The sequence below is a fragment of the Amblyomma maculatum genome, chromosome 11 (genome assembly GCF_055883805.1).
Source record: "Amblyomma maculatum isolate TAMU_Amacu chromosome 11, ASM5588380v1, whole genome shotgun sequence".
In the NCBI taxonomy this organism is placed as follows: Eukaryota; Metazoa; Arthropoda; class Arachnida; order Ixodida; family Ixodidae; genus Amblyomma; species Amblyomma maculatum.
Window position 1 is genome coordinate 140642462 of NC_139354.1, and position 25785 is coordinate 140668246.

At 48.3% G+C, this 25785-nt stretch overlaps 1 protein-coding gene across 2 annotated transcripts in view; it reads right to left on the bottom strand.

Annotated features, from left to right (window-relative positions):
- The window catches only part of LOC146175083 (uncharacterized), a 72490-nt gene extending 46927 nt beyond the window's left edge, over window positions 1–25563 (bottom strand). For both annotated transcript variants that reach the window (XM_084583521.1, XM_084583520.1), the window contains exon 1: window positions 25456–25563. In XM_084583521.1, coding sequence (XP_084439647.1) covers window positions 25456–25534 — 79 coding nt within the window. In that variant the 5' untranslated portion in view covers window positions 25535–25563. The remainder of the gene's footprint in view (window positions 1–25455) is intronic.
- Window positions 25564–25785: the final 222 nt, after the last annotated feature.

The following is a 25785-nucleotide window of genomic DNA, read 5'->3' on the forward strand; positions in this document are numbered from 1 at the left end:
GTTCTATGTCGATGCTGCGGGTCCTGAACAGGGAATGGCGGCCGTTGCGGTAGTACACCAAGATAAAACAGTGGATGGACTAATATTACACAGCCATGACACACTGGCTGCGGAGGAAGTGGCAATTGCCCTAGCTGCGACACACACTACCTCAGAATACATTCTTACAGATTCACAGACAGCATATCGCAATTACCTCAGGGGCAGGATTGCACCGCTAGCAGCTAAAATCCTGCAAGATAGTTACACCCGTGGCTACCAACCCATGAATAAACACTTAGTATGGGTACCAGGTCACCAGGGCATCCCAGGGAACGAGAGCGCACACGCCTCAGCCCGAGCATTTCTCCCCCGGGCACCCAATACGGATCTCGTGGAACCTCCTATCCCATTGCTAACTTACACCGAAATACTTCAGCACTTAAGATTATCTCGCCGGGTCTACCCTCCACCGGCAAAGACACTAGACAAAGGGGAGGAGATACACCTCCGCAAGCTACAGACCAACACTTTTAACAATCCACGCAGACTACACGCAATAGATCCAGAGTCATTTGACTCACAATGCAAATTCTGCGGGGAGAAGGCGGACCTATACCATATGGTGTGGGCATGCCAGCGAAATCAGACTGTCACTATTAATAACCAGCCAACGCAGGAGGGGTGGGAGGCAGCTCTGACCAGCTCGGACGCAAGGGTTCAAAAAGAACTCATCGGAAGAGCGCGGACAGCAGCCTACGCCAATGGGGTTCCGGACTGAGGACTCCAACCGCCGCTACAACCTCCTAATCATTTTCATTAAAATATTTTTACCACCACCTACCTTTTGCTAATATGAACCAACTCGCCCAGAAGAAAGTACTTATTGATATTCTGGCAGTCCAAGGAACTCTCAACAGTCTCCGCCAGTAGCACAATTCAAACGCGTCAGTTCTTTGGCGGTCAGCCTTCACAGTCCAACTCTCGCATCCATACATCACAACTGGAAAGACCATAGCACGAGTTATACGGGTCTTGGTTGGCAGTCTAATGTCTCTGCTCCTTACTAGGCGGTCAAGGCTAGCTATGGCTCTTTCCCAGAAGCATATATAATAATTGGTTCACAGGAAGGGAAAGGCGCAATAGCTGTCGCACTTGTGTCTGTGGACACCTGAACCGCGCCATAAAGGAAGGGAGGAAGGTGGGGGTGAAAGTAGAAAGAGAGAAAGACGAGCCATAGTGGAGGGCTATGAAGTAATTTCGACCACCTGGGGATATTTAACGTGCGTCGACATCGCACAGCACATGGACGCCTCTTCGTTTCGCCTCCACCGAAACGCAGCCGCCGAGGTTGGGTGTAATAACACGGGAAGTTGAGCTAGTTGGTACATATTTTTAAGGAATAACAGCGCGGAGACGAAGGACAAGGAAGAAGACAACACCTGCGCAGGTGTTGTCTTCTTCCTTGTCCTTCGTCTCCGCGCTGTTATTCCTTAAAAAAAGAGGTTGGTTTCGAGCCCGGGTATTGCGGACTTTAGTCGGGCGTCTTACCACTGCACCAGCCCGGCGGGGCTTCCCATAAGCTGGCGTCTCCTAATTTCATGGCTGCAGCCTCCTTCCGGGGTAATCTTGGAGCCCAAGAAGAGAAAATCTCTCACAGCCTCCACTTCTTGTCCCTTGATGCTGCAGCACTTGATAGGGCAAGACGCCATGCTCTTTGTCTTTTAATAGTTCAGTTTAAGCCCAAAGTTCTCACTCTCTGCTTGTACGCGCCTCACTCTCTTCTTGTACGCGCATCAGAAGTCTCTTGAGTTCCAGATTAAAGATCCCCAGGTGGTCGAAATTACTCCGTAGCCCTCCACTACGGCTCCTCTTTCTCTCTTTCCACTTTCACTCCCATCTTCCTCCCTTCCCTTACGGCGCGGTTGCGGTGTCTACAGAAAAAAAAATGCCCACGATTATGTTACTTCCTAATGCGAAATTTGAGCGCAGCTCATCAGCTGTTTCATCTTTTCGATAAATTGAGGCAAAACGAAGAGGCGTCCGTGGGCTGTGCGATGTGAGGGCACGTAAAGATCCCCAGGGGGTCGAAATTACTCCGTAGGCCTCCACTACGGCTCCCCTTTCTGTCATTCCACTTTCACTCCCACCTTCCTCCCTTCCCTTACGGCGCGGTTCAGGTGTCCACAGAGCAAATGTGACAAATACTGCGTCTTTCCTTTCCCGTGAACCAATAGAGAAAAAAAAGAGGCAAGGATTTCGAGCAAGGCACATAAGCACAATTACATACTTCTCTTTTTAATTTTTCACACGTATTCCTTCAAGAAACACTCCACTTTTTTTTCCCTCGTGTGCTCCGGTAGCTGCGCGCGCTCCTGCCCCCATCATTCGCCGCTGAGTGAACCCCCCCCCCCCCATCCTCCTGCGAGGCTCCGGTGGCCAAAGCGCCGGCTCGAACGGGGGGGGGCTGAAAGGGGGGCGGAACTGGTTACGAGGCTGACGCCGACGCCGCCGCGAAACACAGGAACGCCCGCCAAAGAGCTGCGCTCAAAAACAAGTGAGACAGTTACTGCGCTTTTCCCTTCCTATAAATAAATCAGTTTTGAGTTCCAGAAACGAAGAGGCGTCCGTGTGCTGTGCGATGTCAGCGCACGTTAAAGATCCCCAGGTGGTCGAAATTACTCCGCAGCCTTCCGCTACGGCTCCTCTTTCTCTCTTTCCACTTTCACTCCCACCTTCCTCCCTTCCCTTACGGCGCGGTTGCGGTGTCCACAGAAAACAAGTGAGACAGTTACCGCGTCTTTCCCTTGCTATAAATAAATCAGTTTTTTGAGTTCCACTCCCGCCGGGGTGGTGCAGTGGTAAGACGCCCGACTACTGTGCCGGAGTACCCGGGTTCGAACCCGACCTCGGCGGCTGCGTTTCGATGGAGGCGAAACGAAGAGGCGTCGTGTGCTGTGCGAGGTCAGCGCACGTTAAAGATCCCCAGGTGGTAGAAATTACTCCGTAGCCCTCCACTACGGCTCCTCTTTCTCTCTTTCCACTTTCACTCCCACCTTCCTCCCTTCACTACCAACGACACCCTGCGCCTGGTTCAAGCATTCATCATTAATAGAATTGTGTATTCGACACCGTATCTGCACCTCAAAACGGGAGACTATAAGCAAATCGACTTCATTACACGAAACGCAGTTAAAAAGGCGCTGGGCCTGCCCCAAAGCACTTCCACAGAATGTCTTTTGCAATTGGGGGTGCACAATACAGCCGAAGAACTCCTTGCCGCCCAACGCGCCACCCAGATAAATCGACTAGCAGCAACCCGCACGGGCCAGACCGTTCTTATGGACCTTAACCTGACTAGCCCGTAAGGTCTCGTACAAAAACAGACTATACCGCCCGGGTGGTCAGACTCGTTTATAGCCAATCCCCTACCCCGCAATATGCATCCTCTGTTCCACCAAGGGCGCCGGAAGGCGCGGGCCAAATACATCCAGGAAAAGTACGGGACGGACACTGAATCCTACTACGTAGACGCAGCAAAGTCAGAAGCGGGGTACACGGTAGCGGTTGTGATTCACCAACAACAACTGGTTGATGCCCTCACCATCTGCGATGACAATATAGAAATGGCGGAGGAGGTGGTTATTGCTTTAGCCGCCACGCATACCACTTGCGCCTATATAATAACAGACTCTATGGCTGCCTACCACAACTACATCAAAGGGCAAATATGTCCGCAGGCTGCCAGAATATTGAAAAATTATGGACACCCCGAACAAGACAAATGCCTCGTCTGGACACCGGGACATCAAGGCGTGGAAGGGAACGAGTGCGCCCATGCCGCTGCCCGAGCTCTCCTCCCCCGGGACTCGACACCTCCATCCTCCACACCGCCCTATCCCGGCCCTCTGGCGACGTATGCGGAGAGGTTACAGCACTGCAGACTCTCTCGCAGAAAATATCCACCCCCAGCCAAGGGGCTCTCCAAAGCGGAGGAAGTTAGATGGCGACGCTACAGACAGGTACATATAACACACCAGCCCGTTTAAACACAATACACGCCGGATGCGTATTTGGGTTTGCTCGGTACGGTGGCCCCGCAAGGGACAAAGCAACAGAAGAGACGAAGAAAACGGGCTGTTCCGACTAGCATCTACCGCCCCCAGGAGCCGAGAAGCCTAGCGATTAGCGGCGCATGCTTTTTCACTGCCCACACAATCCTCAAGATGATCTGAATGCAGTGCCAACAGTTGAGGGGTGGGAGGCGCCCTATCCAGTTCTGGACTAGAGGTTCAACGGGCCCTCGTGACACGTGCGCGGGTAGCAGCGGCAGCCGCTGGAGTCCCGGACTAGGGACCCCACCTACACATCCCCTCCCTTAAATATACTTAATAAAGTTTTTCACTCACTCACGCTAAAGCATCTGCTGCGCGTTGGCCCGAAGCCCTCCATTTTCTCTTTTCTTCACTCCCACTTTCCTCCTTTTCCTTAGGGCTCGCTTACGGCGCGGTTGAGGTGTCCACATAAAAACAAGTGAGACAGTTACCGCCTCTTTCCCTTCCTATAAACCAATCAGTTTATCCACGGAGAAATGTGACAGGCACTGAGCTGGGCAGCGCAGCTTTGCTCTACTTCTCCCACTGTTCCAAAGAACACGAACGCGCAGGCACAATTCTGTAAAAACACTAGTGGACAACTTAACGAAGTGCAAGAACTAAGACAAACCATTCAGACACTCAGGGCGGAAAATGCTGAACTGAGACAGAAACTTAACGACCTTATAGAAGAGCTCAAAGCCCAGAGAACAGGGCAGACCGACACGAACCTGCGAACAGATGAAACTCAGAAACTCAGCCAGCCACCATAGGGCGGCAAGAATTCGCAACTGCCATGGCAGCCACGAACAACTCCCTAGCTAATCTTAGTAATCTCATTTCTAACATCCAAGCAGAGGCGCAGAGATAGAGAACGTCTAGTACAATTCACGAGCATGAAATCCAGAGGCAAACCCTATAATAGGCCATTGACCGAGCATGGCGAGGCACCGTAAGAGCTCGGTCAAGTTGGAAACCCTTGAAATATGGCAATGGAACTGCCGCGGGATCAGCAAAAAGCGGGGTCTTCTTAAACAACATATCACAAATTGTACAGTACCGCCAGACATCATCGCCGCACAGGAAACCGGCTCATCACCCACTCTCCCGGGTTACTCAGCATATGAGGGGCAGGGGGAAAGCAAGGTCGCCACGCTGGTTGCCAAAACTATCACCGCAATCAGACACGACATCGACGGAGCGGACATTGACCACGTTCTTATCGAAGTCATTACCCAAAAGAGAAGCCAAGAAAGCATCTTCCTGCTTAACGTATACAGCCCGCCCAGCCAAAAGAACGCTAGCTTCAGCTACCTGCTGGGCAAGGCAGAACAAGCAGCAGGCAAGAGGGGTCTTCTCATCCTTGGGGACTTTAATGCCTGGCATAAAAGCTGGGGCTATGTCAGAGAAACTCCGAAAGGCAAGGATCTAGCCAGAGAAGCTGATCGCAGAAGCCTCAGCCTAATCGCAGATCACACCCAGCCAACGCGAGTGGGAAATAGCATCAACCGCGATTCGTGCCCAGACTTAGCGTTCGTCAAAGGAATAAGGCAGGCAAGATGGGAAAACGATGGGGAGACGCTAGGCAGTGACCACTGCATCTTGCGCATCCAGATAGAAACTCTTCCGATCAGGAAAAATTATGGCTAAGCTAGACTCACACAGTGGGAAGCCTATAGAAAGACCAGGGCGGAGTCCGAGGATACAGAGATCAAGGACATTAAGGATTGGGCAGAGGGTATCAAATCCGATTGGGAAAAAGTCACTAAGAAGGTCACTCTCACCAACTAAACGCCCAACGTGGAAGAACAACTGGAGGCAATCCTGAGGAAAGCCTACAAATGCGCTCTTGGACTACCGGTCAACACCTCGACAGAAAAATTCAGTAAACTGGGCATAAACAACACAGTGCAAGATCACATCGAGGCCCACCTTCTCGCGCAGAAAATAAGACTCATGCAGACGCAAACGGGAAGGAACACGCTAAATATACGGGGCATGAGCGATGCTTGCAGAGAAATAAACAGCACGGGCAGCATACCGAAAGAAATAAGAGAGATCATTAAGGTCAATCCGATTCCGAAAAACATGCATCCGAAAATACACAAGGCCAGAAGAGAGGCAAGATCCGAGGCATACGAAAGAAGCCTCGCAGGGAAAAAAACATATTGTAAGTCGACGCGACCACATACAAAGAACAACGCGGAGCGGTAGCCAGTGTGGTTGATCACCAGCTTAAAGAAGTCAACTGCGCCTCGATCAAGAGCAACAAAATTCTCGAGGCTGAGGAAGCGGCAATCGCTCTATCACCCACCAGGGTGAGGAGGCTACCACAAAAATAATTACGGACTCGCAAGAAGTATGCAGAAGGTATAGCAGCGGACGCATATCCACTGTGGCCATCAGCATACTCAAGGCAAGAAAAATCAGCTTTTCGAGATGCTTCATAACGTGGACACCAGGCCATGAGACTGCCAAAGGTAACCAACGGGCCGACGCCAATGCCCGAGGATACGCCAATCGGGGGGCGCACAATGACGGGGAACCGGACGCAGTCACTAGACGCTATGGAGCCATCCTTGAACATCAAAGAACCTTAAGGAGGATCTATCCACCTCCCCACGAAGATCTCAATAGAGAGCAGTCGGTTGCCTGGAGACAGCTACAGACTAACACATACCTCAATCTGAGTCTACTCAGTAAAATCCACCCCACTACATATGAAAATAAATGCCCACTATGCGGAGAACCCCCTACACTCTACCATGTTACATGGGCCTGTCAAGAAACACAGGTAGCACCAATAAACACCACACCAACACCGGAGCAGTGGGAGGCTGCGCTGTCCTGCTCGACGCCTTACGACCAGCTCAAGCTGACTGACAGAGCGCGCAAGACGGCAAAGGCCACTGGGGCCCTGGACTGAGGGTCCCACCAACGCCGGGAGAATTCCCTTTGTGTAAATAAAGTTTTTCATTCATTCATTCATTCGCCAGGTTGGCTGGTGTGCAGACGCACGCGCATATGAGCTCCGAACTTTTAGGCCGAAAGCCTCTAATGTCTCATCATTGTTGCACAGAAAGCTGTGAGCAGAAGTGTCATGCTTTCGAGGGCGAGAGTAAAAATAAATTAACCTTGTCTCCACCGGGAGTCTAACCTCCATTCATTCGATCCCAAGCTGAGCGCTCTATCAATTGCGCCACTTAATAATAATTGGTTCACAGGAAGGGAAAGGCGCAGTATCTGTCTCACTTGTTTTCTGTTGACACCTGAACCGCGCCTTAAGGTAAGGGATGAAGGTGGGAGTGAAAGTGGAAAGAGAGAAAGGGGAGCCGTAGTGGAGGGCTACGCATTAATTTCGACCACCTGGGGATCTTTAGCCTGCACTGCCATCGCACAGCACACGGACGCCACTTCGTTTCGCCTCCATCGTAACGCAGCCGTCGTGGTCGGGTTCGAACCCGGGTACTCCGGCACAGTAGTCGGGCGTCTTACCACTGTACCACCCCGGCGACGTATTTTGGCCGCCGGGGTGGTACCATATCCCGTAGGCGCACTGGAGCCGACGACGCTCTCAGCGAGATAAACGGCGATTGTTGCTGAATGGCCTCTCTGAACGCATCCTAAAGGTAACATTCACTCACTGGAGGCAGGAAGTAATTGCGGTGAAGGCAACTGAAAAAAAAAATTCCGAAAAAAAAATTACAACACAAGATTCGAACAGATGTTTCAGTAGCTTCACTGCAGGGCTGGGTGGTGTTAATCCATTGCGCCACAAAAGAAACGGGGATAATGGCTTTTAAATGCGCTATTGTTCGTTTAGACAATATATCCGCAATTTGACGCCAGGTGGCGTTGCTTAGAGGAATTCAGGTTCAATAAGGGTGGAGGGGTACGTATGTTGATACACCAGGGAACAAATTGGCAAAGAATTAAATCATCTTGTAAAGAACATATCTGGGTTTCAGGAACAATTGCCGGCATAAGGACATGGCTAGGGGTAGTTTATTTAGGAACAGGACATCAATGCAGGCAAGAAAACAGGGATCTTGTTGAATGTCTCAGTGACGATATAAGCCAGTTTGGAAACGGGGCCAATATTATTCTACTGGGGGACATGAACGGCCACATCGACGATCTGGATGGATACACGGATTGTAACGGGAAGCTAATGCTAGATTTCTGTGAGCGACACGATCTAGTTATAGGAAATAGAGAAACAAAATGTGAAGGCCAAATCACGGGGAAATTCCGCGACAGGCAGACGACCATTGACTATTGTCTAATGTCGCAGGAAATTTATAGCAAGGTCACAAAAATGGAAATAGACGAAGAAGGGGAGTGTAGTCTGGGAAGTGATCATAAACGTATTAGTCTGCAGATGAGGCCCTTGATGAAAAGAGAAATGGAACTTACACAAAACGTAAACGCAAAATTAAACGACGATCAAATAGCGGCAGACATAGAGGAAGCAATGCAGAAAAGCCCCCTGGAAGACTGGGATTATGAACAGGTAGAACTACTCATAAGGAGGAAAATTCAGGAGGTTAAAGTAGCAAACCGCTGGAATGGAAAGAGGAAGCCACGGAGCTGGTGGAATAAGGAAATCAGGGAAGCTATTGAACAATGACGGGCTGCTTCAAGGGAACACGGAATGGCAGAGAAAGCACAGGTATCTCAGGAGGAAATCGACCAAATATGTGAATCATATCGACAAAAGAAACTTCAGGTGAAGGCCCTCGTCCAAAGTAAAATAAGACAGTTCACCGATCGCTGGATGGCTGACATACACGATGCCTCTAGAGGCGAAGCAAGAAAATTCTGGAACCATATAAGCTGGCTAGGGAAGAAGAATCAAAGAAAGCAGGATCGGATTCAAGATAACGAGGGAAATTGTTTAAAGGGAGATAACGCAGTGAACTACATTACATCAGTTATAGCCGAGTCATTTAAGAATGACGATAGGATAATCTCCGCAAATCAGGAAGCAACACAAGATAGCAGAATACAAAGCAGCTTAGAACGGACCAATCTAAACTGGAAAAATGCAGAAAAAATATTCCTAACCACACATCTACAGGAATAGATGGAATTCCGATCAAGCTGATTAATGAACTCGGTCCAAAAAGTAAGGAAACGTTGTTAAAAGCTCTGGAAACAGTCATAACGAATAAGCAAATTCCGGACAGCTGGCGGCCGAGTAAAATGAATTTGATTTATAAAGGGAAAGGAGACAGGATGCACATAAAATCCTACAGGCCGATTACCATAGCATATGTTATGTACAGGTTAGCCATGCAGGTGGTGAAATTAAAGGTGCAAGCATGGGTTGAAAGTAACAAGATACTCGGAGAACTTCAGAACGGCTTTAGAAATGGTAGGCGCTTAGATGATAGCCTGTTCGTTCTTACCCAATGCATCGAAATATCTAGAGTGGAAAATAGACCTTTGTATTTTTCCTTCCTGGACATAAAAGGGGCATACGGCAGCGTAAGCAGGGAACTCCTGTGGAACATAATTAAAGAAGAAGGTATCGGTTATGAGATAATAGAGTTCCTACATGAAATATATCGGGATAACAAAGTAGAAATTACGTGGGAAGGGATAAGAAGTACGGAGGTTGTAAAAGTATGCAAAGGATTAAGACAAGGCTGTCCTCTATCACCGGTACTGTTCATGCTTTATATGATAAACCTGGAACGGAGGATACAAGGCAGTAACTTAGGATTTAACCTCCCATATAGATTAGGTGGAAAGGCGGTAGAGCAGCGCCCCCCGTTTTGATGTATGCAGACGATATTGTGCTGCTAGCTGAGAGTCTGGAAGAATTGCAAACTCTAGCTAAGTAATGAGGAGACAAAGGGGACGCTCTAGGCTTCAGTTTTAGGGCAATTAAGTCGGGTCTGATGATTTGAAACGGCTCAACTGATCAGGGTCTTAAAATGCAAGGCCATGAAATACCTAGAGTAGCTGAATATAAATATCTGGGGGTATGGGTAAATGAAGGATTGGCATACATTGGAAAGCATGAGCAATCACTCAAGGACAAAGGGCGAAGGAATGCCGGGATAATGAAGCATAAGGCATTGTGGAGATACAATAGGTATGAGGTTTTGAGGGGTATTTGGAAAGGAATTATGTTGCCCGGACTTACTTTCGGAAATGCGGTTTTGTGCCTAAAATCAGAGGTACAGTCGACATTAGAAACAAATCAGAGATCCGTTGGACGATTAACACTAGGTGCCCACGGCAAAACTACAAATGAGGCGGTACAGGGAGATATGGGCTGGGCATCTTTCGAAGTACGGAAAGCTCAGAGTAAATAATGATATGAGGAACGCCTGAGGAAATTGGACAGTAACAGATGGGCAGCTAAAGTATTTAAATACCTGTACTTAAAAAGCATGGACTCACAATGGAGGACAAGAACTAGGAAACTAACTAGTAAGTATGCTAGTCACAAGGACGGAGAAATAAAGAGCATTAAGCAACAGGTGAAAAACACAGAAGGTAAAAATTGGATAAATTCGATGGAAAAGAAACAGAGTGTGGAATTATACCGTAAGTGGAGGAGGAGGAGGAATAACATTTATTTCCGCCGAATATGGTGCAGCCGCCACCTACGTGTCGGCACGCAGGCGTCCGGGGAGGCAGTCTGTCACACCGCGGCCAGAGGACACCCGGCCCCGTCTAGGAGAAGAGGTCTTCAGCCTCGGCCGCCAGGCGGACGGCGAATCGCTGTGTTTTTTCGTCGGAGCTTCTTAGCGTGGTCTCCCATTCATCGCTAGTTTTAATCGCGTTGCGCCCTGGGGCACGAACGCATCTCCATATTATATGATCTAATGTTGCCACGTGGCCGCAAAATTTACAAATTTCGGTTTCTGCACCGTCCCTCTTCCGCCCTCTGGCACCCGTCCTCCACAGGGGCGATAAGAAATTTCGAGCTTGGAGTCTTCTCCAGTCGTACGATTCCTTTTTACTCAGGGATCTAACCGGTGGCGGATATATCCTCCGGTCTTTTTTCAAGTTGTCGGTTACATCCCTAAAGGTACCTATACATTCTTTGGTTTTAGATGTTGTGGAGGCGTCCGCAGCACCCCGAGGTAGCGAGGAGCGGGCGAGCATGTGGTCAGCCTCGTTGCCGGCGAGACCGGCGTGTGCTGGGGTCCAGATTATGGTCACGCTTTCGGCGAGAGACGACTCGTTCAGAAGTTTTGCAGCACGATTGCTGACTCTACACTTGCTAAAATTTCTAAACGCCGCTTTGCTATCGCTGATGACGTTTTTCACGCCTGGTCGTGCAATGGCAATGACTATCGCAATCTCCTCCGCCTCTACCGGCGGTAGATCTCGATTTCTTTCTATTCATATGGCGATCCCAGTGTCCAATAGGGCGACCGAGGTTACGTCGCCTTCTTTCCCGATCGCTGCATCGGTGTAGGCGACCGATCCCGGCGGGAGTTTGTCCAATTTGTTAGCGAGGTGCTTAGCTCTGCTTTTCCTCCTCCCCTCGTCGTGTATGGGGTGCATGTTCTTCGGTATGGGCGAGACGTATAGATGCTTTCTGATTTCTCGATCTATGCTTTCTCTGACACTTTCGCCTTCCCCGGGCGCTAGTAGGTTTACCCAATCGAGGATTTGCCTACCTGCCGCCGTTCCTGCGAGTCGCTCTCTCTGGGACAGCCTGACCGCCGCAGCCAGCTCTTTCCACTCATTATGCAACCCCATTTTCTCTAGAATGTCGTTAGAAGTAGTTATGGGGAGTCCTAGAGCGCACTTCGTGCATCTCCTAATTATGGTGTTCAATTTTTGTTTTTCGGTCTTGGTGATATTTAGGAATGGAGTCGCGTAGCACATTCTGCTCGTGACAAAAGCTTGCATGAGTCTGAGTCTACTAGCCTCCGTGAGACCACTCCTTCTGTTGGACGTCTTCTTAAATACTCTGACTACGAGCTCCGCGCGATCTTTTAATTTCTTAATCAGGCTTTTGTTACTACCCCTGCGGTTGATAATCATACCTAATATTCTAATTTCATCTACTTTCCGGACTTCGTTTCCGTTGACTTTAATTTTGATATCTGGAGTTATCTTCCCACTACTGCTGGTCATTACCAGGAGCTCCGATTTTTCTGGCGAGGAGCATAGACCTTCGTCCTCTGCGTGTTTGCTGATTATATCTGCTGCCTCTTGGAGCCTGGATGTGATGTACGAGTCGTTCCCTTCGCACATCCAGACGGTCACATCGTCCGCGTAGATGCTTAGTTTTAAGTGATCTAGATGGCCAAGCTTACGGAGGAGCTTCCTCATTACGATGTTATAAAGGAAAGGTGAGAGCACAGCCCCCTGTGGAGTTCCTCTGTTACCCAGCGGGAACTCCTCCGAATTTAAGCCCTGAAAGCTGATGATCGCCATCCTGTCTCGCAGGAATGATCTAATGTAGTTGTAGGTTCTCTCGCCTACTCTTAGCTCAGCGAGCCCGTCGAGAATGGCGTCGTGGCTGACGTTGTCGAAAGCTTTCTTAAGACCTAAGCCTAGAATAGCTTTCGTATTTTTTTCCTGAAGTCTCTGACAACATCGTTATGTAGTCTGAGCATGGTATCTTGCGTACAAAGGCCGGGCCTGAATCCGACCAATTCAGCCGGCCACACATCATTCTCTTCGGTGTATTTGGTTAGCCTCCTCTGAATAACTTTCTCAAGTAGTTTGCCTACGCAGGATGTTAGTGATATTGGGCGGAGATTCTCCAAGCCCGGTGGTTTTCCCTGCTTGTGGATTAGGGTGATCTTAGCCCTCTTCCACTCTTGGGGTACTTGACCACTCTCCCACACCTGATTTAAATATTTGTTTAGGGCATTGATCGATTCGTCGTCCAGATTTGCGAGAATCTTGGTATTAACGAGGTCCGCCCGGGGGCCGAGCGTCTTTTTAGGCCGTGCAGCTCCGCTCTGACTTCTGCCACTGTTATGGACGCGTCAAGCTCGCTGTTCGCCGGTCCGTTGTAATCTCTGTAATGCGCGGTGGCGGGGGGAGCTACGCACATGGACTTGAGCTTGTCAATGAGCTGTTTGTCCGTACCCTTAAATTTATACCTCGCCTTGACCTGTTCTATATTGGCAACCGTTTTGGACTTAGTCGGGTCAATCAGGAACCTGAGCAGTTGCCACGTCTTGGCCCCATTCATGGTGCCCTCCATCCCGTCGCATTTGTTATCCCAACGTTGCGACTCGAGTTTCCGGGCGTATTTTTCTATTTCGACGTTGTGTCTGGCTATCTCTCTCCTGAGATTGCGGTTACACTTTTGCTTTTTGAGCTTCTTCGTTAGCTCTTCTTTCTTTTTGAACATGCCGAATGGCCTGCTATCCATCGCCTCAGGCAGAGCTTCGCCTTTAATTTCTTCGGTGGCCTCGTTGACATGGGTAAATAATTGGGCGGCCCAATTTTGAATGCACTCTATATCTCCAATTACTTCCCGTTCTCTGATCTGTCTGAATTTATCCCAATCCACTTGGGTTTCCGTCCGACACACAGCGCGCTTAACGCTCACTTTCCTACTTAGTTCTACCTCTAGCACGTAGTGGTCGCTACCTAGATCCTGATGCTTATTCGTCCATTTGACTATGCCAGTTCTATGGCAGAGAGTCAAGTCCGGGTTTGTGTCCGCTGACACACTGTTGCCCACCCTCGTCGGGCATCTAATGTCGTTAGCGATGTGGAGGTTTGACTCAGTGATATCTTCCAACAGCGTTTGACCTTCGGGTTGCTGGTCGTGTAACCCCATTCTCGATGTCTGGCATTAAAATCACTGGCTATTATTAGTGGGTTCTTACCTGACAGGCTAATCGCTCTCTTAAATATCGGGCCAAACCTCGCCTTCGTGCACTTCGGGGAGCTGTACACATTGAGTAGAAATATGCTGCCTCTGTTCTTTTTACCGTTCAGGATTTCCACAAAGACCGTTTCGGTCTCCCTGTTACCTACTTCGTGCTGGACGACGGCGACGTTGTTTTTGACGTACGTCACGACCTGTGTTTTACTTCCCTTCCCGCTATCGTAGCTTTTGTACCCCGAAAGCTTCCATACACCTCGCGTTTCCTGCAGAGCCATTGCCAAAGGCTGTGTGTTCTGGCTAGCTACGTACTGTTGCAAGAGCCATCGCTTCATTGACAACGACCGGCAATTCCATTGCCAAATTTTAGACCTTTTGGGATCCATTATGATTTTGATATTGTATGCCCGATGCGTTGCAAAGGGCTTGAAGCATCTTTTCTAGCACTCCAAATCTCGCCTCAAGTTTCTTATTCAGGTTCAATTCGAAGTCTATGATTTCATCCTTGACTAAGTTTCTAAAAGCCACGTGCTTTCTGGCTTGTCCAATTACACTAGTGTCGTCTGATTTACGTTTCGCGGGTCTAGCCTGATCGATATTCATTTCATCTGAGTCGTCACTGTCCCTGCCACAATTGCTCTCGCTTGCCCCACCGGGGCCCCGTATGACGGGCTGCCTGAGCATCGGAGGTGCCGGTGCAGGTGTAGCTTTTGCCTCTTTTAACTCTTTAATTATCTCGACTAGGCATTTGATGGTTTCTTCAAACTCTTTGATGTCTTCTTTAATGATTCTGATTTCTTTGCTATGCTCGGCTTGAGTCTGTTGTAATTCCGAAAGTTCCAAGTTTTTTTCTTTGGAGACCCCGCTAGCGAAGCTGACCGACTTACCGCCTGCGTTAACTTCTTCATTCGTCTTTGCTTGTCCGGCCGGCGTCTCCCCTGGCTTCGGCCAGTGGTTCTTGTCGTCCTTGGGTGGCGGTGGTTGTGGCGGCCCCCTGTTCTTGCTTTTGGATCTGGGCTCATCTCTGGTGACGGATGTGCTGGAGTCTCTCGCATGGCCCGTTGTGCCCGCGGCGTCGCCTCTTCCTCTCGATCTGCCCCGGGTTTTCGTTGGCTCTTGCTGCTTGTTTTGAGCCTGGGTGGCTTCTTTCTCTGCTTGTCGGACTTTGAGAATGTGCGGGGTCCGGTACATGCTTCTGCAGCGGTTGTGCCCCAGGAGGTGGCAGCTGCCGCACAGTAGGCATTGCGGCTCGCAATTTTGTTCGTGCCCCTCCGGTGGATTAAGCATTCTGCACCCTCGGCATCGAGGGCTGGTGGGGTCCGGGCAGACGTCCGACCGATGTCCTAGGTTGCCGCATGCGTAGCACACATCGAATTTCTTTTTGTAGAGGTTGCACCGGTATAGCAATCCGTTGAACCATACCTCTCGCGGGACTTCTTGGTCTTCGAAAATGATGAGCACGGTTTTAGACTTTTTCCCGAGCCTCCTTGCTCCAATGTAGCCAGGGTTATCTCTGAGTCCCTGCCGAATTTCCTCCTCCGTGACGTCCAGCGGAACGTCGTATATGACGCCCTTGCCGCCCTCCGGCATGGCCGCGTGAGCAGTTGCGTCTATCTCAACTGGCCCGATTTTTATGGTCGTAATTTGCTCGTACCGCTTCGCCCTGCCGAGCTCCGGGGTCATAATTAGTAGGGACTGATTCTTCGGGTTGGCGATGAATCTGTCTTCCCCGTTCAGCTTGAGGCCTGCAGCCGTAACTAGGACCTGGCGCAGCTTCGGTCCCGCTTTCCTTGTCAGCTGATCGGCGCCGCCGTGCGGTCGCAGCACTACGCGGAACATCTCCTTCGGTATTTTCGATCTGACCGTGCCTACGGATCTCTCGGCGAGTGACCTTCCTATCGCTTTTTGCCGCAATTGGGCGGCCTCGGTCCCTTCGCTCCCCTTCACGGGTGCCTAAATGCAGATCAGGAAGGAAGATTTCTTTTGTAACTCAAAAGGCAGTGCCCTATTTTTTGAAGCTAGATCAGGGTGCCTTAGAACACGCAGCTACAAAAAGAAATTTAACAATGGAGATGACGCATGTGCTGTATGTGGAAACTCCAGTGAAACAATTGACCATATTATTCTCGAATGTAATGGTATCCATCCGGAAGTTGATGCAGGCGCAATCACTGTTCCTGAAGCTCTGGGGTTTAGAGATACCAGTGGCCGGGTAAATAAACCGGCGGTGGAAACTAGCAAAAAACGACAGGAAGATTGGTGGCTTAAAAGCAGAGAAGTGACATAATGTAAGTAACGTAGGAACAAAAATTTAATAAATATAATGATGGTTTACTTGACCATTCTAAATCAATAATTAAGATATATGGAGAAAAATGAGCATGATAGCTACTGCTACCACCCCGTTTCAAACGGGACGCTCCTATATTCCATCCATCCATCAACGCGCCAGAGCGTCCTCTGCTCGAGTGCTCCTACGGGATATGGTTTGGTAATAAGCACCCCGGCGAGGGTATTGGGCCACTTCCCGAATCGTGAAAAGAGTTTCATAATTCCTCTTGTCTATCGTGAGAATGATAGCGGATTTCGCGAGTTACAGATACTTCGCCTTTTCTGTCCTGTAAACAAAGTACATAACGTCGGTAAACTTTGATGTGTTCAATGAAATGCTGGTTGTGTTCTACAAGGTTCGCGCGATGTGCCGTCATGACAATTCCTGGCGTCACCAGACTATATATTCATATACGAGGCTGACCCCACCGGGTGTCCGATCAAAGGTCGTTGTTGTTGCGACTGAAGGAAGACAAAAGAAAATGTACGGGCCTGCTACTGGCTCTGCAGATGAGCCACCTCTGCTGCCTCATGCGGATAGAAGAAAAAATAGAGAAGACAAAAGACGCGCATCGCAACATCTGTCGTCCACCATCGAAAAGGTAGCGTGTGCAATGACGGCATACGACAGATGAAAATATGGTGGCATGATAGCCCCCTCTGCAAGTGGCAGTGACATTCCTGTCCCAGCCCCGTAGGGCCAGGAGTAGCCACCTAACCCCCTCAAAGTTCCGATCCAGGCGTCAGTGCTGCGCCTTTCATTTGCCATTTGCTCGTGCACCGCACTACACAGCAAACCGAAGCAGAGCAAGATGTCTAGGAGGCATTAGTACAGCAGGCATCATTGACAATAATAATAATAATAATAATAATAATGGTTCACAGGAAGGGAAAGGCGCAGTATCTATCACAATTGTTTCCATGGCCATTTTAACCGCGCCGTAAAGGAGGAAGGAAGGTGGGAGCACAAGTGGATAGAAAGAGGAGCCGAAGTGGAGGGCTAGGGAGTAATTTCCACCACCTGGAGATATTTGAGAGAAAGAGAAAACCGTTATTTCACGTAGGAGCTCAGGGTGCACAGGCCTCTGGGTCCCAGCACGACCCCACTGAAATTCAAGTGTTTATGTTCCTCAGGATCATAACACTGTCAGCCCGGCCGGTGGCGATGGTCTGCGACCGGGTCCTCCGAACGCAGCAGGGTCTCCCAGTCCTCCCAGGTCTTTAGTTGCTCTAGGCCCCGCAGGGAAGGGTCCGCCGAGCAGAGGGAGAGAATGTGGAGGCAAGAGGAAAAGCTTTCTGGACAAAGAGTACAAGCAGAAGTGTGGAAGAAGGGATGGTACTGGGAAAGGGTAAGGGGTGAACGAAGAGTGTGTGTTTGAAGCCTGCGCCATAGTGTTGCGTGTTTATTGTCTAGGAAGGGGTGGGGCGGGTTTTAGATGGCGCGAGGCTCTGTAGGCCTGCGTCAGCTCGCTGAGCGAGTGCATGCGCTCCTTCGTAAATCCCGGATTAGAGGCCACCTGAGCTCGGTTTAAAAACCTCGACCTAAAAAGTTGGCAGCCTCGTTTCCGGGATTCTCGGAGTGCGCAGGCACCAATATAAGCTCCACATGGCGGGGCGGTAGTGCATTAGGCAAGTCCAGTATGCTATAACAGGGACATGGACTCGGCCCCTTGCAAAATTTGGAATTGCTGTTTTTGAATCAGTTAAACTGTACTGGGCTTCCGTACGGGTTATGGCAAATGCAATAGCAGCTTCCTCTGCGGCTTCTGGGGAGGTGTCTGGTGGGAGAGGTTATGCGATGAGAGGGGATGAGGAGGAATCCACCACGGCTGCGGTCGCTTCATCACCCGTTCATGCAACGTCCACCCATATGGCGTCCGACTCACTGCCATAATATCGGTGGAGCGCCTTTGCACTAGTTCTGTAGCGTTGATCATGGTAGGATGGATGAATATTTTTCGGGAGTGGCTTGATAAGTAGTCCTTGGTGCATGTGTCGAGGGATGGAGAAAAGGGTTGGGTCGTTAGCCGGTATCTTGATTCCAAGGGAGTCAGGATATACCGCCCAGTGAATGTTTGCGTGAGTCGGATGTATTGGGCCTGTCGGTTTGCCTCCACGAGCTCCCCAATCGTGTTGTGTATATCCAGGCCTAGCAAGCTGTCTATGGGTGCGTTGAGGGGAAGGTGAAGCGCAGCTTTTTATTCCAGGGGATCAAGGCATCCAAAGCGTTTATGTGATGTTTGGAATGTTGTAGGTAAGGAGAAGTGCAAAGCAGGTTTCTGAGGACGAAGGCATGAATGAGGCGACAAAGGTCACGCTCCTTCATGCCCTTATGGTGGCCCGAAACTCTGCAGATAAGGTGCGATATCGCACATGCAACCTGCCTGAATTTCATAAGTGTGGTGGTGTTTTTACCATTGCTCTGGTTGTGTAGGCCCAATACGCGGATGGTTTCAACTCCCGTTACTGGGCTCCCATTCCGTTTAATAGTAATAGGGGAGTGGGGGGCATGGCGGTTCTTGGCGCGGATGAGCAGTAGTTCGGACTTATCTGGGAAGCAAGACAGTCAGATGCTTAAAGCGTAATTTTTGGTCTGGGTGGCTGCTTCCTGTAAGGTGCCTTCTATACCGCCATCACTGCCGTGCGTGGTCCACAGCGTGATGTCATCGGCATTGAGGGTGTGTTTCAGATGCGGGAGGTCTGACAGTTTTCGGGCTTGAGGAATTAGATTGACATTAAGCAAAAAAGGGGAGAGGACGGACGAAGCATGTATGAGGAGGAAGAAAGAGGGCCGAAGTGTACCTCAGTCATGCGGTGAGTGAGGAATTCTCGAATATAAGTGTACGTTTGCGCATCTACATTCAATGTGGATAGGGCAGTCATGATCGCCCAATGTTCGATGCGATCAAAAGCTATGGAAATATCCAAAGTTAAGACTGCCTTGGTGTGACAAAGAAGAAGTGGGTTAAAAATGTCTTGGATGAGTTGTACCATGGCGTCCTGTGCGGACAGATGGCGTCGGAATCCCTCCATGCTGTGCGGATATAGATTGTTGTCTGCCATATGTGTTGTAAGTCTGCCTAACAGATGTTCGAAGAGCTTTTCGAGGCAAGAGGCTAGCGAAATCGGGAGAAGGTTTTTGAGTGTAAGTGGTTTGTTAGGTTTAGGTATAAATATAACCTTCGCATGACGCCATGACTGCGGGAGGACACCCTCCACCCAGCACTGGTTAAAGTATGCCATAATTTTGGCGACCAACTGGCCTTCTAGATTACGGAGCATTGTGTTTGTGATTTGGTCCGGACCAGGTGCAGAGTTCGGAGACTAAGGAGGGCTGCTATGACTTCTGTCTCCGTCAACTCTGTGTCCAGTGTCGAATTGGGCTCTCCTTTATACGGGGGTAGAGGTGTGGGGGCTCCCAGAGAGGTGTGCGTGTTTTGAAGTGCGTCTAGGAGGGCGTCGGGATCTTCAATGTGTTCGTGTAAGAGGCGTGTCACCTGGTGTTGTGTTGTTGACGTAGTGCGTGTAGGGTCAATGAGATGTCACCGAAGTTGCTATGCGTGTTTGGTGGACAGTTTTCCCGCGATTCTATCACATACTTGTCCCCAATTTGCTCTGCACAGCTCCTCAGAATATTGTTCTATTTGGGTCTGAAGCGCAGCCAGCCGCTTTTTATGTCGTCTGTTTTGTTTATTGTTTTTCCAGCGTCCCAGGATGCCATAATAAGTCTCCCAGAGGTGGGCTAGGCGTGAGTCAAGGGTAGGGGTTTCGGTTGTAGTTTCTATGCGTCGCGTGTTGTAGAGGACGTCATCTATATGTTTTGACGTGCACAGATATCGCACAGCACAGGGATGCCTATTCGTTTGGCCTCCATCCAAACACAGCCTTGAAAGTGGTTTAGATTGCAGAAAAGGTGCAGTATCTGTCACAATTCTTCGTTTGACACATGTACCACGCCATAAAGGAAGCTAAGAATGTGGGAGTGAAAGAAGAGAAGGAGGGCTACAGTCCTCAGCGCTATAATGGCTTTCTCTTCATTGCCCTTTAGTGGTCCAAATTTCCCTCTAAAATGTTTTATGTTCTGAGCGGCGTTTTACCTTCCATGGTATTGTATTGCGTGTTCCGCGATTCATCAAGATGCCTGGCACCTGCGATGCCCATTTTCAGGACCGGCACTCCGTTTTTGCGACCTAAATTACTACTTTATTCCGCCGAGCCCGGCACCAGCCTTGTTAAGCCTATCGGCATTGGGAACAGGCTTCGCTTCGTCACCGGATACAGTGCTATGCTAAGCATGGGCATTGTTCCCGTGGAAGGCGAGGATCTACCCCCTGAAAAGTATGTACCCAAAGACTGCACCTACGTAGCCCGCTGTTACGAACACGGCTCCGCTGCTTCGTCGTCTTCAATACGCCAACCCAGACCGCCGCTTGCATAGTCGCGTTCCTCGAACGAAGAGCATAGCGCGTCTCAGCTTTTGTATCCCTCCACGTTACGCAAGCTGACTAACCGCGCTCCGCCGCTGACACGTCTCCCTCGTGAAGATTTCAAAGTCATCATTCGGTAGGACGCCTCAAGTGCGTGAGGCGAGAACGCCCTTCGCATAGCCATCATATCAAGCCTCAGTTTGGCTTACTCCAACATCAAAGCCGATCGCCTTCGAGTTGACTGTGTTCACAAAACCCTAACCTTCAGCACCCCAAACTGTGTTGCCACCTATTTGGCGCCACCAGGACAATACATACGAGGTATCATTCACAATCAATACGTAGAAGAGACCAAGGAGAAACTCATGGAGTACTTGACACCGTCGGAATCTTGAACACAATTTCCTCTAATCCCGCCGTTTAGTTCATGTACGGTGTCTTGCTGGCACTCCTCCCTCGTAAAAGGGGAGATCAAAGGCCGCCCGACTACTATCACGGTTTCCGATGTTTCTGGAGCTACGTTGTCTGAACGCCCCTGCCCGGTTGAGAATTTGGACGAATAGGTGTCTGCTCTCCAGATAGAAGCCTCTGCTACTACTACGGAATCTCGTACAACAGCTGAACAACCTAATATAGATAACCATCTGCCCCATCTGTGGCAGGCTCGCGAAAGCATGCAAAACCGCTGGAAGACGCAACGTCACAATAGAACGCTTCGACGACGGACAGTTCTTATAGATGAGCAAATCGAGGCTCACACTCTTGCCTTGGCTGCCCAAAAATGGAGCTACGATTGCGACAACATGCGCGGCCAGCTCTGGCTCACCTGCATCTGGCAATTAAACCATTACCTTTTAGACCCGAACGGTTTCAAAATATCCCAACAAGACAGTATTTCTCGCATAGTTCATAAACATCCCGGCTCCGACCAAGAACTCCTCGATGAACTTCGTCTACGGTATCTCAATGCCCACCCCCAAGCTCTCTACACTCCCTCCTATAGGAGTGATGATAATCTCACTCTAGATGCAGATATTTCGGAGATCGGGTAAGATTCACGCTAACTCAACTCCGCCCTAGCTCTGCTCCTGGACCAGACGGCATTTGCAACAAAACGTTTCGTAATTTGAATGTCCCATCCATTGAAACCCTCACCGCCTTTATGAATGACTGCCGGACACAGTGTGAAATCCTCGCAGCATGGAAACGTGCACGGGGGACTTTCATACCAAAGCCCGGCAATTGACTAGCTCTCGAGCATCTTTCTGTGCTAGTATACTAATGGAACACGTCATTCTCAACAGCTTAACCATTTTGTAGAAGATAATCGCCTCCTACCTCCTACTATGATTGGCTTCCGCCTAAATCTCTGCGCTCAGAACATTATGCTGCAGCTGTCGAAAGAGATATACCCTTCTAAAAAATCGGGCGCAAAGGCTATCCTCGGACTTGACATAAGCACGCTTCTATCCGGACAGCTGAAGTAAGTTTTGTTTTTTTACTATCAGGCAATATTGTCCTTGAAAGCAATGAAACGCCCCAAGGATCAGACCTCTCCCCTTTCCTTTTTAATCTCGCCTTGCTCACGTTACCTCCTAAATTACATGCTATAACCCGGCTATCTGGTACCTTATACGCAGACGATATCACCCTATGGATTTCCACAGGCAACGATGCCGAAATTGAATCCACATTTCAGCGAGAAGTAGATATCATTGAACGCCACGCAGCTGGAGTAGTCCTCTCATGATCCCCTCAAAAGTCCGAGCTGCTCCTCATCCGAGGCTCATCCTGCTTTCGCGATCATCCTTTCATCTGCATCACTGCTAGCAGCCAGCCTATACGAGAAGCATCCACCATTATGATATTGGGGCTTCTTATTCAAATCAATCGGAAAATACCGACACTCTAGCTAAACTCACAGCAGCTGTCTACCATATCATTCATATCATTCAGCACAATGCTAACAAACGTTGGGGTATGCGGGAGGCTGATTTACGATGTCTGGTTGAAGCATTTGTTATCAGTCGCCTAACATATACCCTACCTTACCTCTACGTTCACTGCTAAGAACGGGACTATGTCGACGGTCTTATTAGACAGGCATACAACACGGATCTTCACCTCCCTCACCAGACCCCCACCAAGAAACCTCTGGAATTAGGCATCTATAACACTGTTATGGAGCTCGTGGAAGCTCATCCACAAATCAGGATCATGACAAGAGCCCGAGAAGTCGCTAAGCGCCATGAACTCATGGCCCCTTGCGGGGAGTATAACCCCAAAACATTTTACTACTTACTGTCGGCAAAAATGAAGTTTATCCTCCTCCTGCTGCTGTACTGCATTTTCTATGTGGTGCGACGTTCGAGGAAGCGCCAAATGAAAGGTGCCGCAGGGAGGCATTGATCGAACGCCCGGCGGGGTCAGCGAAGGCGTTGGGTCAGCTTCGTATAAGTTAGTGTGTGTGTGTGTGTATGTATGTACGTACGTACGTATGTATGTATGTATGTATGTATGTATGTATGTATGTATGTATGTATGTATGTATGTATGTATGTATGTATGTATGTATGTATGTATGTATGTATGTATGTATGTATGTATGTATGTATGTATGTATGTATGTATGTATGTATGTATGTATGTATGTATGTATGTATGTATGTATGTATGTATGTATGTATGTATGTATGTATGTATGTATGTATGTATGTATGTATCTATGTATGTATGTATGTATGTATGTATGTATGTATGTATGTATGTACAGCCTTTGTCAAAAATATACAGCCCAAGGGGTTCGCTTCTAAGCACTCTAACTAAGCCCTTGGAAGGAATACTGGAATACATAGGTAAGCATAGAGAAGAATGGGGACTAGATTTGTCGTCTACTAGATCTCAAGCAGAGCAGATGCGTACTGTGCCCTGTTACTGGGCTTAGAAGCAAAACCCTTGGGCTGTATATTTTTGACAAAGACTGTATGTATGTATGTATGCATATATGTATGTATGTATGTATGTATGTATGTATGTATGTATGTATGTATGTATGTATGTATGTATGTATGTATGTATGTATGTATGTATGTATGTATGTATGTATGTATGTACGTATGTACGTATGTACGTATGTATGTATGTATGTATGTATGTATGTATGTATGTATGTATGTATGTATGTATGTATGTATGTATGTATGTATGTACGTATGTACGTATGTATGTATGTATGTATGTATGTATGTATGTATGTATGGGCGTTTGTGAGTGTATAAGTGTGTGTGCTCATGTGCACATGACATACTATATACAACAGAAGACGTCATTAATACTTGCAATGTTCGACGTACTACACAAATGATGACGTCATCATTTATTACAAGGTACGACATTCTACATTACTGATGATGCCATCATTAATTTCAAAGTATGACATACTACAGTACTGATGACGTCCTCAGCAATTTCAATGCCCGACATATTGATCCATTGATGACGAAACCATTAATGTCAATGCACAAAATACTACACCACTATTGACGTCACTTATTTCAGGATACGACATTCTACACCACTGATGATGTCATCATGTATTTCAGAGTACGAAATACTATGCCACAGATGACGTCACCAAACTGAAGCGTCATGGATGGAGGGGCACCATCACCAGGTTGGATGATTTCCCTGTTTTGCCTTTGCTTTTACTTTCTTTTCAATTTTTCAAACTGCGGCTCTAAAGAGTGGCAGAAAAATGTTCTTGCTTTTTGCTTATGGAGTGCTATACCTCTCAACATGCTATTTGAACCTCTGCCGAAGTCGTATCTGATTAGCACGAAGACCTAACTGAAAACAATAAAAAAATAAGCAAGAACTTTGCTATGATTATCATTCTTTTTGGAATTGGAAAATACCGGAAAATCACGTTCTCTAAAATTACAATGAGGGTCGTATCTCTTTCGAAAATTGAAATGATGTTTTGGAATATGAAGGAAACAAACATCACAGAGCAGAAACCTACCGTTTCAATATATGGAATGAAGGCGCCCACAATTGGATTTCTACAAATAAGGTAAACATCAGTGTATAATCGTTACATAGATAGCCCCTGCAGCACTGTCAGCAAAGTAAATTAAAAACTATCATTAATTACCGGAAGCAAAAACGAGCATTATCTTTGGAAGCCCTTTTTGGGAGCACTTCACAGATTTCTCTATAGATCATTTGGCCAGCAGTAGGTTATCTTTACATCTGTTCCTTCTATTTCTCTCTCGTATTTCAGTACTTTCAGTATTTAATTTTTCTTTGCTTCCATGAAGAAGCTTCATACCAAGGCTTCTGCCGTTATGTATTCTCCACTTGTAACTGTTTCTGTTTGTTGTAACACAGGACATATTATAGATTCAAGAATTTTAACGGTTTGGACCACATTTAAACAGCTAACCTTGCAAATACGGATGGCCATGATATATTTCATAGGTATAGCGCACTGATACGAGGCTGGCTCCACTTTATAACTAGTAGGAATGTGGTCTTAGCGAACAAAAAGTGAAGCACTCAAAGATGTTTTAGCAAAAGGATTTCATGCCGACAACTCACTAAAACGTAATGCCCTAGCTGGTGCACATTACGAGCTTAAAGTAATTGTTGGCTTGGAAAAACGTATTTCCTTTGAAGTGGTCACTGCAACAGTTCAGGAAACGGAGAGGGTAGCGGTGTTTCGCCGCCCTGGGCTTGTCTAAGTACCAGCACCTAATAAAACATTTAGATGATCAGAATCGGAATGGGATAAGCTTACCGAGAAGCAATCCTAAACCCAGAAACCAGAAAGTCCACATTGCTCGGTGGGCTTCGGAGACCTGAAAACCACTAAACATCTGTTGCTGATGTTAGCGCCTTTTGTAATACGCGGAAAGTTCATCTAAACGTATTTTCGCACAAACTAAAGACGAGTGGTCATGACAAGCACTACAGTTGCCAAAGGACGTCATCGAGTCAAGCCTCCTCAGTTGTCACACAGAGTTTTTCAGACAGTGGTGCTGCTTAAAGAAAGACCGCATAACCTTTAAAACGAAAGTAGCCCTGTCGACGTCTTGACGCAGTTTTCGAATGCTGAGGCAATAGAAAC